This window comes from Dasypus novemcinctus, chromosome 7, assembly GCF_030445035.2.
Source record: "Dasypus novemcinctus isolate mDasNov1 chromosome 7, mDasNov1.1.hap2, whole genome shotgun sequence".
NCBI classification, from domain to species: Eukaryota; Metazoa; Chordata; class Mammalia; order Cingulata; family Dasypodidae; genus Dasypus; species Dasypus novemcinctus.
Genome location: NC_080679.1, coordinates 771076 through 788256, shown reverse-complemented (window position 1 = coordinate 788256; position 17181 = coordinate 771076). Strand labels below are relative to the sequence as shown.

Sequence of the window (17181 nt, the reverse complement as noted above, 5' to 3'; positions counted from 1 at the left end):
AAGATCAAGTCAAGGATTTCCACTATCACCACTATAGTCAACTTTGTACTAGAAGTTCAAGCCAGAGCAATCAGGCAAAGGAAAGACGTAAAAGGCATTAAAATTGGAAAAGAAATCAAAGTATCCCTATTTGCAGAAGACATGATCCACTATATAGAAAATGCAAAAGAATCTACAAGAAAGCTACTAAAACTAATGAACAAATTCAGCAAAGTTGCAAGACACAGATAAACATACAGAATGCAGCTGGATTTCTAGATAGCAGTTAATAAACCATATGAAAATATAATCAAAATATTTACAAGAGCATCTAAAAGAACAAAATACCTAGAGATACAGTTAACCAAGGAGATGAAAGACCTATACATTGAAAACTATAGAACACTGCTGAAAAAAATTAAAGACCTAAACAAATATTAAGATATGCCATGTTCACGGATCAAAGACAGTATCGTTAGGATGTCAATACTGCCTAAAGTGTTCTACAAATTCAATGCAATCTCTGAAAGTTACAGCAGTCTTTTTTGCAGAAATGGAAAAGCTGATCCTCAAATTCATGTGGAGTTGCAAGGGGCCCCAAATTAGCCAAAAGAATCTTGAAAAAGTACAAAGTTAGAGGACTCAGACGTCCTGATTTCAAAACTTACTGTAGAGCTACAGTGATCAAAACAGTGTGGTACTGACACAAGGAAAGACATATAAAACAAGGGGACACAATTGGGAATCCAGAGATAAATCCACGTATCTCTAGTCAATTCATTTTCTGCAACGCTGCCATGTCCACTTAGTGAGAAAAGAACAGCCACTTTAAGAAAAGGTGCTCAGACAACTGGAAATTCACATGAAAAGATTGAATTTGGACCCCTATAGCTCACCATATATAAAAATTAATTCAAAATGATTAATACCCTTGATATAACAGCTAATGCTAGAAAATTCTTAGAAGAAAACATAAGGAAACATCTTCAGGACCTTGTAGAAGGCAATGGATTTTAGATTTTACACCTAAAGGACAAGTAATGAAGGAAAAAAAAATAGATAAAATGGACTTTATCAAAATTAGAAACTTTTGAGCATCGAAGAACATTATCAAGAAAAGTGAAAAGATAACCTATGGGAAAAAATATTTGGAAACTTCATATTTGATAAAGAATTAGTATCCAGAATATGTAATGAATTTCTTCAACTTAATAACAGAAAAATAACCCAATTAAAAAATAGGCCAAGGATTTGAAAATGTTATTTCTTCAAAGAAGATAATTCAGCTGGCCAGTAGCATATGGATCCCACAATAGGGGTCTCCTGTGTTGACAATGAAAAGGAACAGTCAGCACAGAAAGACGGGCAACTGACAGGCACAGGCAGAGCACAGGGACATGAACCAGAAGAGCTGCCCAGCCTCCTCAACGACCAGGGCAAAGCTCTCTGTTCTCAGGACAAAGGCCGAAAATATTGGAAACACTGAATACTGACAAAGGTAAGGAAATATAGCACTCTCGTCCCCTGATGGTGGGAAATAACTGACCCACTGCTTTCAAAAGGCAGTTCAGGGAGCTCCCCTTTACCACATGGAGTACCCAGGCCCGATGCCTGGGACCTCCTGGTTTTTAAAAAAAAAAAAAAAAAAAAAGGCGTTCCAGACCCGTGCGGGGGGGGGGGGGGGGGGGGGGGGGCGCGCAGGCCCCCCACGGTGAAGTGCTGCACCAAAGACAGCGACACAACGAGATGGGGGAAAAGGCAGTTCAGGAGTGTTATGGCAACCATAATGATGTGATTAAATAAACAAGTTCTACCTATTTAACTAAATTCAGTACAGCTGTTCAAAGAATAAACCAGATTTATATGCACCAATAAGAAAAAATACCTAATAGCACATCACTTAACTTTAAAAGTATCCCGAAGGAAACTGCATGGAGCAAGGCTCTTCACCTGAATCAAGGCGCACTTGTGTGCACACGCATCAGCCCACAGAAGGAAGGGCGCCGCACTGCCCCAGGGCTTGGCTCGGGGAAGGGGGTCACTGTCAGCTTGGCATTTTTTTGGCCATTAATCCAGTCATCCACTGGAGATACTGTAGTGGGAAACTCAGAACTGTACTGCCCTGCAGGAGCTCTGACGGCCATGGGCACAGTGGACGCCGAAGAAGTGCAGGCGGTGTGGGCCACAGACCTCCCCCGGAGTGCGTGCACCTGAAGGCGTGAGCAAGGACGCGCCAGGCGTAGGGAAAGGCAGGGTCTGAGGGGGCAGCAGGAAGAGGCGGGAACGCCGCTGCACCCGGGAAGCCCCTGGGGGGCCTGAGGATGAGTGGACATTACCTGCCCACCAAGACTACTCACATCCACTACTCGGCAGAAAGTGGCTGTAAGGGACAAAGGTGGGCACAGACAAGTACTGGGGTCCAGTAAGCTGGCCCACAGTGAGATGGCCATCAGGAAGATGGCAGGAGGGGCCAAGAGGGATGGTTTCAGGATCCATCCGGAAGGCAGAGTCCGAGCCTCGGACAGGAGGGGCGTGGGGAGTTGGTGCTGACTCCTGGGATTTGGGCCAGGTACTGGGTGAAGCTCCTTGAGATGGAGGGAGCAAGACTGGGGAGGCAAGTGTCCTAAGCACAAGGAGACGCGCATTTGGCCACGTGAGCAGTGGGCATCCAGCAAGAGGCCTGGGATAGGCCTGCTGGTGTGGGAGCTGCCCATGGGTGTGGCTCAGCACCCTGAGAGGCACACGACCCAGGAAAGGGCGATAATGCATCCTGGGTGGCTTCTGGCAAGAGGGCAGAGGAGCAGGTACCAACTGCAGAGGGTGAGAAGACAGAAGCAGACCAGAAGAGAGTCCCCAAAAATGGTCAGTGGGTTGGGACGTGGAGAAAGTGGAATTCTAGCGCACTGTAGATGGAATCTGAAATGGTGCAGCCACTGTGGAAACTATAAAGTTAAAGACAGACTTATTGATTCCGTCTGATCCAGCAACCCCACTCCTGTAAGTACACAGCCAAAGAAGAGCAAACAGCGTCAGCATTATCCACCATCACCGAAAGGCTGGAGATAGCCCAAGCGTCCATCAAGAGGTAAGGAGGTATACAGAATGTGATACATACCCACAGTGGAATATGTTACCGTAAGAAGGAATGAAGTTCTAAAATATGCTCAGTGAAATAAGCCAGAAACACAAGGACAAAAATTGTATATCACTTACAAGATGATCAGAAATAAATTCTCAGAGACAGAAAGCACGTTATAGACTAGGGAAGTGGATGTGGCTCAAGCAACTGGGCTCCCTCTCGTCTACCATATGGGAGGTCCAGGATTTGATTCCCAGGGCCTCCTGGTTAAGGAGAGCTGGCCCACACAGGAGTGCCAGCCTGCGTGGAGAGCTGGTGCAGCAAGAGGACGGAACAAAAAGAGACACAGAGGGAAGCAGATTTGGCTCAACAGAGAGAGCATCCGCCTACCACATGGGAGGTCCAGGGTTCAAACCTAGAGCCTCCTGACCCATGTGGTGAGCTGGCCCACGCACAGTGCTGATGCACGCAAGGAGTGCCATGCCACGCAGGGCTGTGCCCTGCATAGGGGAGCCCCACGTGCAAGGAGTGCACCCCATAAGGAGAGCCGCCCAGTGCAAAAAAAGTACAGCCCGCCCAGGAGGCACACACGGAGAGCTGACGTAGCAAGATGATGCAACAAAGAGATAAAGATTCCCAGTGCCGCTGACAAGAATATAAGCAGACACAGAAAAACAAAGAGTGAATGGACAGAGAGAGCAGACAACTGGGGGGCGGGGGGGCGGGGAAGGGGAGAGAAATAAAATAAAAATAAATCTTAAAAAAAAAAAAAAAAGAGACAGACACAGAGGAGAGTCAGTAAGAGATGCAGCAGACTGGAGAGCTGAGGTGGCACAAGAGAATGAACACCTCTCCCCCACTACAGAAGGTCCCAGGATCTGTTCCCAGTTCCACCTAAAGAGAAGACAAGCAGACACAGAGAGCAGACAACAGGGGTGGGGGGGGGGGGGAGAATAAGTAAATAAATCTTTAAAAAACAAGAACAAAAAACGACCAGAGAAAGGGAAGTTTTTGCTTGGTGTATATAGGTGGAAAAAGTTAATAACAAAATTATTAAAGAGAAAATGTGAAGTAGATAATAGGATTTCAGTGTTTTGATGACAAAATCACAATTAAAGACATGAAAAAGATGGAAATGTAATGTTCAGACAAATACTAGCTGTGGGGATCATTTTTCAAAAGTGACTGGAGGGGAAGCGAAAAAACACAGAAGAGCCCGCAGCGAATGGACAGAGAGCAGACAGCAAGCAAGCTGCAAGGGGGGAGAGGAAGTAAAATAATTAATACAGACACAGAATGCACAGCGAATGGACACAAAGAGCAGACAGCACACAAACAGCCATGGGGGGGTGGATAAAAAAAAAAGTGATTGGAGTCAACCCTTCCCAAACTGATTTACAGATTCAATGCAATATCAACCAAATTCCAACAGCCTACTTTACAGAAATAGAAAAGGCCATTACCAAATTCATTTGGAAAAGGAAGTGCCCCCAGACAGCCAAAAGCATTACAAGAAAGAACAATGTGGGAGGACTTTCACAGCCTGATGTTGAAACATATTACAAAGCTACGGTGGTCAAAACAGCATGGTACTGGCATAAAGACAGACACATCCATCAGTGGAATGGAACTCAAAGTCCAGAAATAAACCCTCATCTATAGAGCAAACTGGTTTTTTACAAACCTACCAAGTCCAGGAAAAAAACAGTCTCTTCAACACATGGTGCTGGGAGAACGGGATATCCTTAACCAAAAGAATGAAAGGGGACCCTATCTCACTCCCTATACAAGAATCAACTCAAAATGGATCAAAGACCTAAATATAAAAGTCAGGACCATAAAACTTCTAGAAGAAAATGTAAGGAAACATCTTAAAGACCTTGTGGTTGGTGGTGGTTTCTTAGACCTTACACCCAAAACATGCACAACAGAAGAAAAATTAGATACATGGGACCGCCTCAAAAATAAATACTTTTACTCCTCAAAGGACTTTGTCAAAAGGGTGAACAGGCAGCCAATACAATGTGAGAAAATATTTGGAAATCACATATCCAATAAGGGTTTAATATCCATGATATAAAAGAGATGTTACAACTCAACAATGAAAAGACAAATGACCCAATTAAAAAATGGGCAAAACACTTGAACTGACATCTATCCAAAGAAGAAATACAAATGGGAAAAAAAAAACATAAAAAAATGTTCTTCACTAATGATTAGGGAAATGCAAATCAAAATTATGAGGTATTTCACACATATCAGAATGGCCACTATTAAAAAGACAGTGAACTACAAGTGTTGGAGAGGAGGTGGAGAGATAGGAACACTTATTCACTGTTGGTGGGAATGCAGAATGGCAGCATCTGTGGAGAACTATTTGGCAGTTCCTAAAGAAGTTGAATATAGTGGCATTATTCACAATTGTCAAGAATTGGAAACAACCCAGCTGTCCATCAACTGATGAATGGATAAACAAACTGTGGTGTACTCATATGATGGAATATCATGCAGCTTTAAGAAGTGAATTCCCATGGCCGATGGGGTTAACTACCAGGGCAGATGGCCCCTCTTTGGAAATGGTGTTTATGTGTGATGAATCTGGACTCAGATGGGATCTCCCTTCATAAGACTTTCATGTTAATGTGCTGGAGGTGCAGTTAATGTTGGGGTTTAAGATATATTTAGGGGATTTGAATCTCTGGACTGACAATGTGATAGCCAGATCCTGAGCCTCAACAGACTCCAGCACCTACAATCTGATTTATTGGACTTACCACACTCAGCTAAGATGGAGGTGAAGAAGGACAACCACCACACCATGGAGCCTAGAGTGATTACAACTGAAAATGGGAGGATTGCATCCAGCATCCAGGTGGAATCTGAGCCTCCTCTTGACATAAAGGTGCAATGGACACAACCAATCCAGTGTCCACATAGAAGAGGTGGCATTGGATTGGGAAAAGTGGACATAATGGACAAAGGGTATGGGGAAAGGCAGGAAGAGATGAGAGGTGGAGGCGTCTTCGGGACATGGAGCTGCCCTGGATGGTGCTTCAGAGGTAATCACCGGACATTGTAAATCCTCACAGGGCCTACATGATGGAATAGAGGAGAGTATGGGCCATGATGTGAACCAATGTATATGAGGTGCAGAGGTGCCCAAAGATGTACTTACCAAATCCAATGGATGTGTCATGATGATGGGGAACGGGTGTTGTTGGGGGGGGGGGAGAGGGGGGGTGGGGGGGTGGGGTTGAATGGGACCTCACATATATATTTTTAATGTAATATTACAAAGTCAATAAAAAATAAAAAAATTAAAAAAAAAAAAAAAAAGAAGTGAATTCCTAACTGTATGACAACATGAATGAGCCTGGAGGACGTTGACTGAAGCAAGCTAGATACAAAAGGACAAATTCTGTATGATTGTTACTATGAAACGAATATATTGTGTAACATATTGTATGATTCCATTTATATAAAATGTAAATATAAATCAATATATAAAGATGATATTTGTTTACTGGTTATGTAGGGCTGGGGAAGGTATGCTAAGGGGTGTCGAGTTTTTCTTTTTGGAATAAAATACTTCTAAAACTTTTTGTGATGATGAATGCACAACATCGTAATTATCCTAAAAGCCACTGATTATACACTTTAGATTGAATGGTATATGAACATCTCAATAAAACTTAATAATTGTGCAAGAATAGAACAGTAGCTATGTACAGCAGGGGAAACAGATTGAGAGGTCAAGAATTTTCTTGTCTGTTTATTATTATTGAAATAATGAAAATGCTCTAATAACAATTGTAAGGATGAACACACTACTATGTGATTATACCAAATACCAATGATTGTACACTTTGGATGAATTGTATGCTTTAATAATATGTGCCAATAAAATTGGAAGCATGAAGTATTGTTATTTTATATTTATCATTTGCCAAACTCTCACCTTATCAGACAAGGCACCAAATTTCTACTTTTTGTAAAACGCACGATTGGGACTTGCTGGCACTCAGTGGAGGCACGGGGAGAAACCCCCGCCACCTGGCTTCCCCAGCGAGACTCAGCCTGCCTGGCACAGGGTGGGCTCCTGCTCCTGGTCCCAGTGTGCCTGTTCTGGGGCAGTGGTGCACAGGGCCTCACCTTCCAGTTCAACGTCGGGTCCTTCATCAGCTGGTGGAAGGTCTTCAGTGCCCGCTCCTGGAACGTCCGGTACTCATAGCGCTCATGGCCAAACATGCCCCGTGCAGCAGCGTCCTCCAGTTTTAACTGAAGGAACAGGATCAGATCTGGTTTGGGAAGGCCCACGTCAGGCTGTTTACACCAGTCTAGGGGGAAATTCTGCCAACAGAGAATCTGATAGTTAGAGAAAGAAAACTTAATGGGCCCTTATTTTTTGTTTCACAGGTCATAAAAATGAGGAGAAAAAACAAGATAATGTCTGACAGAGTACCAAGAATGGCTATTACGTACATTGTAGTGACTCTTTTTTTTCTTTTTTAATGGAAATCTACTGTTTTTGCTTTCTTTCATGCCAGTTTTTTTTTTTAAACACATTCAAAATAGATGAAAAACAAGCAGAGTGGCATCTAGGACCCATGGGCCTGGTTTCTGGCCAGTGTCCTGCTGGAGCGACAGCTCGTGGAGAATGACTGAGTCACAGAGGCCTGAGGCCAACAGCAGCCCTGGGCAGAGCACACACAGGGGCAGGGGCTGGCCCGGGGACTTGGCTGTCTGTGTTCTCTGGCACAATCACATTGTCTTTAAAGGTGACACCACTATTTCCTGAGGAACAGATGGTCCAGAAAGGCTTTGACTTGAGCTCAAGCAGCTCTGAAGGTCAGGATTAGCCCAGACCCGCACTGAGGAGACACCATGAACCCAGGCGGGCCAAGTGGCCCAGCAGTGCCAAACAGTTGCACCTCTGGGGGAAGCTGTTAGCACATGTCTTGCCCTTCTCATTGTATCAGCTGAACCTGAGTAACCAAACACCTGAGAGGGAAAGTGTCTCCTTAAGGAAGAATTCCAGCTAAGACACAAAGAAGGACAGGGTTGAAAGAGCATCCCACAGCAACCCCTGGTGAATTAACGGAGCAGGCAATCACCATCAATGGCTGTTAGGACAAAAACCAGAACCAGCCAGTGTGAGCCTGCTGGTCAAATACCAGGTGGCAGTGTGAAATTACTTTACAAATCCCAAAAAGGTTTAATATGTTTGTAAACTCATCTACTCCTCTGGGTGTGAATTCCCTTGACTGCATTAAATTCAGATGAGGAGCCTTTGATTAGACTACTTGGTAAGATCACTTTAGGGATTTTGATTGGACTAAGTCAGTGAGACGTGACTTAGGTTGAGTCTCTGTGGCCTTGCTGGGTCTGATGTAAGGGGAAACAGAGAAACTCATTCAGATAGGCACAGGAAAGGAAGCCACCATGTTTTATCCTGCCACGTAAGAGAGGACTAAGGGTTGCTTAAGCACGAAGCCCCAAGAGGCTGGGCCCACGGGACAGCTCAACAGGAGACAGTGAGTCCAGAGAGGAAGGCTGAGACCTCGGGAGAGACCACCCCTGCTCTGTGGTATCTTGGCTGATGCCCAGCACAAAGGGGAGAGACAGTGACCCCATACCTGCCAGGACAAAGCTGCCGACACTCACCTCCTTGGCACTGGTGAAAGCGACCCCAGAGAAAACGTATCTGTCCACGATGAGGGTGACGCCCTGGTTCAGCTTTTCTTTAATGAATGGCCTAAAACACAGAGAATGCTTCTAATCAGTATCACAGTTCCACACACCCTTAATTGCCATGTTTAAGTAACCCTGATAGTACCACTCGGAAAATGGAAAAGTGGCAGAATTCTGGGGCAGGCATTTGTGACCTTTTTTATTTTTAACCAAGAAATCGTTTAACAGTGTCTAAAAATTGCTGGGTCTTCTCTGCAAGATCCTGAGCCCAGGGCACTCCCAGGAAAGCGCACCATGGAAAGACAACTGCACGAGCCAAATGAGCAAGCACCCTGAAGATGGACGCTCGCGCAGCACAGGGGAGGGGAAAAACAGGCTCTCGCCCTCTGCTGTCCAACGAAGGGTAGCAGTGCCAGACCAACCCCATGAAGGGAAAAGACGAGCCAGTAGAGGGTGGAGGAGGCAGTGCAGGCGGGGAGCCGGCCGGAGGCTGCAGGGGGTGCGGTGGTGCTTGTGGAGTCGGGAGGGTTAGGGGTTATGAGGAGGTGCATCACCAGGTGCTGCCAGGCCAAGCGCCCGCCCCCAGGCTGCCGCTCCTGAGCAAGAGATGACCTCACAAAGGCAGAGGGGCTCCAGGGTATCAAGAATCAGCGCTTCAACAAGAGCACAGAGCAATCAGCTCTACTCCCCAAATTTTATTGGGAATCTACAAATTACAGGGCTAGCATGCTAAACACTTTGGAGGAACAAAAAGATGGATAATACCTTGGTATTAAGAAACTTACAGAAATGTCCCAATTTAGAATAAATCTGACTGAAGACTTGTACCGATTGATATTTCTTTTTATTCCTTTATTTTCAACTTTTTCCACTCAAATCCATCCCTCAACCAACATTTAAACTTGCTGATTTTTCTTATCCTTGGTAGGGGGAGGTTAAGCAAATGAAAAACAAGCAAAAACTTCCCTCAGGACCATCTAACCCTTCAGCTATTGCCCCCTTTCTCATCTTCTCTTAATAACCAAACTCTTGGCATCCAAGTCCTAATTTTTCATTTCTGTACGACTCAGGATGAATCCAACTCCAACTGATGTACATTAACAGCTTTGCCAAGGTCACCAGTAACCTCAACAGTTAAAGCCAAAAGCAGTTCTCAGTAGTCATGCTCCTTGACAGAATTACCACCACTGAATATACTCTCCTATCTGAAAGTTTTCTTCATCTAGGAAAAGAGCTGGTGGGGGGAAGATTTGAGGAGAGAAGATACTGGAAAAAGCAAGCTCCATAAACAGGAAAGAGAACTGAATATGAAATCAGAGCTGGGAAGCGGATTTGGCCCAACGGATAGGGCCTACCGCCTACCACATGGGAGGTCCAAGGTTCAAACCCAGGACCTCCTGACCCGTGTGATGCGCTGGCCCACACACAGTGCTGATGCGCACACGGAGAGCTGCGCCACACAGGGGTGTCCCCCGCGTAGGGGCGCCCCACGGACAAGGAGTGCACCCTGTAAGGAGAGCCGCCCAGGGTGAAAAAAGTACAGCCTGCCCAGGAACGGCACCACACACACAGAGAACTGACGCAGCAAGATGATGCAACAAAAAGAGACACATATTCTGGGTGCCGCTGACAAGAATACAAGCGGACACAGAAGAATACACAGTGAATGGACAGAGAGAGCAGACAACTGGGGTGGGGGGGGGGAAATAAATAAAAATAAATCTTTGAAACAAACAACAAAAAACCCCACCACAAAACAAAACGAAAAAGAAATCAGAGTGACTCCCTACTGGTTTTTAGGCTTCACTGTACAAACTCCTATTTCAGTTCCCCTATCCTTACTCCCCATCCACACATGAACGCATTTACCAATGTCTTTTACAGACTACTACTTCCACACCTCTCATCAAAATTGTTTTAAAAAAAAAGACATCTCCAACAGTAAGATGACACTTCCACCGCAGCACTGTTTATAACTGCAAACCTACACTAAAAATAAACTATGAACAGACATAAAATGATCTCCTAATATATTAGCTTGGTGCAAAAGGAATTGCGGTTTCGGATTATCAATCTTAAATCATCATAACTAGATTCAAACACATCTTTATTATTCAAAACAGGAACCATTACAATCAACATATATTTGCCAATGTGAAGTAAGTTTGTTTATTTCTGTAGTGTAAAAATCCACGCTTTGGGATTTGACAATTTTGGAAAGCATTTTCTGCATCCTGATGGTTGTGGAAGTGTTTTCCCTACAAAAAGTTATCGAAAAGCTTGAATAAGTGGTAGTTGGTGGATTCACTCAACTTTTTAAGTATTGGCTGTGCAGCGTGCAGTTGGGCACTGTTGTGGAGAATGGGGCCCTTTCTGTTGACCAATGCTGGCTGCAGGCACTGCAGCTTTCGGTGCATCTCATTGATGTGCTGAGCATACTTCTCAGATATAACTGTTTCACTAGGATTCAGAAAGCTGTAGTGGATCAGATGGGCAGCAGACCACCAAACAGTGACCATGCCCTTTTTTTGGTACAAGTTTGGCTTTGGGAAGTGCTTTGGAGCTTCTTCTCGGTCTAACAACTGAGCTGGTCGCACCAGCTGTCGTATAAAATCCACTTTTCATTGCATGTCACAATCCAATTGAGAAATGGTTCACTGTTGTTGAGTAGAGTAAGAGAAGATGACACTTCAAAATGTTAATTTTTAAATTTTTTGGTCAGTTCATGAGGCACCCCACTTATCGAGCTTTTTCGCCTTTCCAATTTGCTTCAAATGCCAAATAACCACAAAATGGTCGACGTTGAGTTCTTCGGCAACTTCTCGTGTAGTTTAAGAGGATCAGCTTCAATGATTGCTCTCAGTTGGTCACTGTCAACTTCCGATAACCGGCTACCATGCTCATCTTCAAGGCTCTCGTCTCCTTTGCAAAACTTCTTGAACCACCACTGCACTGTATGTTCATTAGCAGTTCTTGGGCCAAATGTGTTGTTGATACTGCGAGTTGTTTCTGCTGCTTTATGACCCATTTGGAACTCAAATAAGAAAATCGCTAGAATTTGCTTTTTGCCTAACATCATTTCCATGGTCTAAAATAAACAAACAGCAAGCAATAAGTCATTAGGAAAAAAGCAGAAAGCGAAAAATGCGTACTAAAATGATGTGTAACAACCACATTCAGGGCAGCGGACTTGGCCCAGTGGTTAGCACGTCCGTCTACCACATGGGAGGTCCGCGGTTCAAATCCTGGGCCTCCTTGACCCATGTGCAGCTGGCCCATGCGCAGTGCTGATGCGCGCAAGGAGTGCCCTGCCATGCAGGGGTGTCCCCCGCGTAGGGGAGCCCCGTGCACAACGAATGTGCCCCATAAGGAGAGCTGCCCAGCATGAAACAAAGTGCAGCCTGCCGAGGAATGGTGCCACACACACGGAGAGCTGACACAACAAGATGACGCAACAAAAAGAAACACAGATTCCCGTGCCGATGACAACAGAAGCGGACAAAAGAACTCGCAGCAAAATAGACACAGAAAACAGACAACTGGGGGGGGAGGGGAAATAAATAAATCTAAAAAAAAACAAAAACAAAAAAACCACCACATTCATTTAAGAATGTATGCCTGTATCAAATGACAAATTTCAATGCAAAATTGCAATTACTTCTGCACCAGCCTAATGTAAAGCACAAGAGCCTACAATACACAATCTTCTGCATATGTAAGGAGAGTTCAGGTAATACACATGTATCTGCTTATTTTGTTTAAAAATTTTTAGAAAGGAAAAACTCGAAATCAATCAAAGTGGTTATCCACAGGGAGGGGGCAGAAACGGTAGGAAAGCAATGATGTGTGGTTTTAATGTAATCAAAAAACTGAAATTAAATCAACAAGGATGGGGAGGCACCTAAAACTGTTTATAAACAGAATCAAATCAATCTACTTTTATTCCAAATGAGTAACACAATAAAGGAGAAAAACCCCACCCCAAGCAACTTTCTTTCTGGAGGTACCGGGAATTAAACCTGCAATCTTGTATGTACATGGGAAGCAGGTGCCCAACTACTTGAGCTCCATCTGCTTCCGAAGTGACTTTTGAACACAGGACTACACACCCTCATTCTAAAGACAAAGCTGCAAAAATTCGTGAACTTGACATGGACTTCTGCAATGGCATGGGGGCAGCAAATCTAAATACACTGATGATGCCGGGAGCCAAGTTTCTCACCAATGGAGAAGGGAGATTAAAATATAAGAAAATGGAAATCAGGAGGAACCTTGTGGTGTCCATCTGGAATTGGGGGCGAAGGGGCTGAAGCTGGAAAACAGACAAGATAAGCCTGAATATCCAGTTATGCCAAGAAATAAGTTCTCAAAACTGAGGCCTGAGGACACGTCAAATGGACCTTGCAGACAGCTCAAGGAGGCCATATTTGGAACAGCTGCAACACTAAAAGAAATGACAGGGGAGGAGATGTAGCTCAAGTGGTTTAGTGCCTGCTTCCCACATACAAAATCCCAGGTTCAATCCCTGGTACCTCCTAAAAACAAAACAACAACAACAAACAAACAAACTTGGGGGAGTGGATGTAGCTCAGTGGTTGAGTGCCAACTTCCCACATACAAGATCCCGGATTTAATCCCCAGCCCTAATACCTCAAAACAACAGCAACAACAACAACAAAGGCTTATTATGACCCACTGAATTAAAAAGAATATAAGTTCAAGTTCACACTGATGATGGATGGATGGGTGGGTAGATGGGGAGACAGGAAAGCTCTCTCTTATGTAGCATATCAAATAATAAATATAAAGGAATGATGGAATTAGAAATTCTACTCAGGTAGGAATTATTAATGAACATTAACATAGGGAATCAGTTTGATCAATAACAATATTCATAGTTTTGAAAAATTTCCTTTTTACTATCCACAACAGAAAAGTCAGTGACTCACAGGAGACACCGCGCAGACACCACTGAAACCTGGTGATGTAGGTTAAAGCACCAGCACGGGGACAAACTACCTCCCAGGCCTCCTGGTGAGCTGCCTCAAAAAAGACCCAACACGCCTCTGTGCTATCCCAGCCAAAACACCAACTTGAATCTTAACACGAGGAAACATCAGACAAACCCAAAGTTGTATAAAATAAATGGTCCAAACTTCTAAAAACAGTGAGCAAGTGGTAAGTCAAATGTGGCCAAAATATTAACAATTGGTGACCCTGGGTAAAGAGTATGCAGGAATTCTTTGTACCATTCTTGCAACTTTTTGGTTATCTGAAATTATTTCAAAATAAAAAGTTAAAAATAAAGTAAGATTGCTAAAATGCTATGGGAAATAAGAAGGCACTCATTCCCAGGAATGAATTCCCAAATGCTGTGGCATCTAAGATGGCCTGGGAGGATTGTTAGATTTTCATTAAACAGAAATGAGGAGGGAAGTGGAGGAAAGGCAGGCACCTGCAAAGAAGCCAAAAGGAAACAAATCTGCAGAGACCAGCAGTCAATCCAGTTAAGACAAAGTGTAGCAAAAGGGTGCAGAATTATTAGGCTGGAGGAAAACAGTTTACCTGTGAAGTGCTTAGAGAGCCAGGGTGAGTCTGAAATAGCCCAGTGGTGCTGAGTGCCCTCCCTGGGGCCTGTTGGCAGGGCCAGGCACTTCCTCCAGGACTTGATTAGACCCTCACATAGCCCCCACCCTACCGACAAGGAAGCTGTAGTGCAGAGGGGCTAATCAACTGGTAAAGCCGCCCAGCTGACTGGTAACGGAGTGAGGAGGTGGACCCAGCAGCCTGACCTGACGCACAGGCCTTTAAAGGGAAGGACGAGAGGAAGCAAAACTCAGAGGACTAATCAGAGCAGTGGCTGGAGTGATGTGAGTGGGGGCTGCTGGGAATCCAGGAGTCTTGCAACATGCAGCCTGTGGCAGAAAAGATAGGCAACAGAGACTTGGACCTGGATCCCTGGGAGAAAATGACTGTTTAGAAAATAAAATTCATTTTGAATTGGGCATATGTATGTTACATCACTTTTCTACAAAGTCACAAAAACAAAATTGGAAGTTATCTCAGTAGATCAAGATGGGTTAAAAGACAATAAAAATGGTCTCACTGTCAACACCTTCTCAGGCAAGACACAAAAGCTAGGCCAGAGGAGAGAAATACAGGTACGCATCTTCAAGGAACAAGAAGCCACCTGCAAGTCCATCAGCAGATGCCCAGCTAACACCCTTTGTCCAGGATGCTCTACAGCAGTGGTTCTTAACAAGGGGCCTGTGAGCTTGAACTGAAATTTAAAAAAAAAAACATTCCTGTGGGGACGTGTTAGAACAGGCATGATATATTTATTAAATAATACACAGTACAACGTGGACTCAGTAAGGTGTCCATGGTTTTCACCCGATTGGCAAAGGGTCTGTGGAACAAAAAAGGTTAAGAATCCCTGCTCTACAGCAGTGAACCGGGATGAGGAAGAGCTGCATTACACTCAAGTGTGGAAATCTGCAAAACAGTCAGAACGCAAGCTGCCGGGCAACTCATATGGTCATTGCATGGCCCCATTCACGTTAAAAACAGGAAGAAAAAACCCCAAACCTATAGTGTTAGCTATGCAGGTGTGTGTAAATGGAAACAAAGCACCTGTGAAGAACCACTGCAAGCACTCACTAAATATGACTTAAATGTTGACTAGCACAAGAAATCTACTATAATGACATAAAATAAAAGGGAAAGGATGAAAAAGCTGTGATTCTTGACTACCTCCCTCATAAATTAGTGTTTATTGGGAACTTCCCAAAAATGATGCTAATACCACCCCTGATCACAGATGAATAAAAGAACCTTACAAATGATTCTTTTGAAAGTGAGCACAACTTCAGCCTCCAGCCTTACTGTCACCTGTCACTGTTACTCAGAATGGAGAGCAGCATTTACCAAATCCCAAAGCTCAGCACTCATGTGGAAGCAAAGCACATGACTGGGGGCGAGCAAGCAGGTAGAAAGACAATGATTTTTACACTTGTTCCCAACGGTTTGCAGAAAAGAGCAGGTGCACTGCGTGATCTTCCATGTCACTTTTCCTTTTCAAGTAGGAATTCAGAAGTTTTCCAATTTCAGTAGATCTTTCTAGAAAGAAAAAGGAAAACACACACAAAACTGAAGTCAGGCTTTCCATCATAAAATAGAATATACTCTGGGCTTAGACTTCCCACCGTGGACCAATTCAAGCTTTACTACACCTCTAGCGGGTTCAGCTATTTCCCTGAAGCCAGAGGAGTTTCTCTGAGAAAGGGCAAGCAGCAGAGGAAAAAATGATGAAAATGCATCAGGAAATGGGAGTTCGGGTAAAAAGGAGTTACTTCAAAGAATGTGTGTTGATTGGGTGACCAATTTTCTTGAAGATTAGAACTTTTATTTAAAATGCACGTTTTATATTTCCCTATCCCTTCTTCAATATTCTAAGCTGTCTACTGACTAGACTTTATTTTCAGCAAGTATTATCTAGGTCAATGTTTTAGTTTAAACACTAAAAATATACCATAAATCCCCACAGAGAGAAGAGCTATCAAAATAAGTGAGAGGACTGCAAAAAAGTCCAGAGGGAACTCCTGGAGGGGACAGAAATTTTCAATGTCTTGATTGTGGAAGTCGTTTCGTGGGTGTACACATGTGTCGAAGCTCATCAAACCATACGCTTCCAACCTGTGCACTTTACTGTACTTTATACCCCTTATTAAAAAAAAACAAAAAAACAACCAAACTACACCTCAATAAAGCTGTAACAAAAGAAAAAGGCAAAGGTGCACCAAAATTGAATGATAAGAACTTCGACACCGGGAAACAGGCAGCAACCTCTGGGCCCGTCAGAGTTCGTCCTCCCAGGGGTAAACTAAAGTACTTAGGCAAGCTGGCAGTTAGGGCTTCGTCTCTCAGGTAATTTTAAGTGGAACAACTTCCCCACTTTATGCTGCGCCGCAAGTCCCGCTGTTTCCAGAATGAAAATCTGCACGAAAGTCTGAGTACACAGTTCTACAAAATAACCACCGTGCCAAGTCCAGAAGGAACCCGTGCGTCGGTTCTCGCGGCCCAACTACGCGGGCCCCAGGAAGGGAAATCCCTCCGCGTCCCCGTCGCGCCGTCACCCGGACCCCTCGCCTCGCCCCCGCCTCACCCTGCCCTCACGGCCCTTCGCGAGGAGCGAGGCTGCGTGGGGCGGGGGGCGCACCCACCCGGGAAGCGGAGCAGCTCGGCGGGGTGGCCGGCGAGGCGCAGCGCAGACAACAGCAGGCTGCTCTGCGTGCTCTTCCCAGCGCGGTCCACGCCCTCCAGCACGATGAGGGCCCCGCGCCGGCCCGCCATCTCCGCGCCTTCCACACGCCCGCCGCGGCCACGCGTCGCGCCCCGTTCGCGCCGCCGCCGTTTCGAGCTCCCGCTGGCGG

The 17181-nt window shown here is 44.7% G+C and overlaps 1 protein-coding gene across 7 annotated transcripts in view; it reads right to left on the bottom strand.

The window, feature by feature from the left end:
* The window catches only part of DTYMK (deoxythymidylate kinase), a 31601-nt gene extending 14420 nt beyond the window's left edge, over positions 1–17181 (bottom strand). For 5 of the 7 annotated variants that reach the window (XR_009186412.2, XM_004482757.5, XM_004482760.5 and 2 more), the window contains exons 1-4: positions 16972–17180; positions 15760–15868; positions 8723–8813; positions 7211–7408 (exon numbers count right to left, since the gene is read on the bottom strand). Coding sequence is in view for 6 of the 7 variants with exons in the window: in XM_004482757.5 (XP_004482814.1) it covers positions 7211–7408; positions 8723–8813; positions 15760–15868; positions 16972–17101 (528 nt within the window). In the remaining variant the exon portion in view is untranslated. Of the gene's footprint in view, positions 1–7210; positions 7409–8722; positions 8814–15759; positions 15869–16971 lie in introns of all 7 variants that reach the window. The other 2 variants (XM_004482758.5, XM_004482762.5) reach the window with 2 other exon arrangements.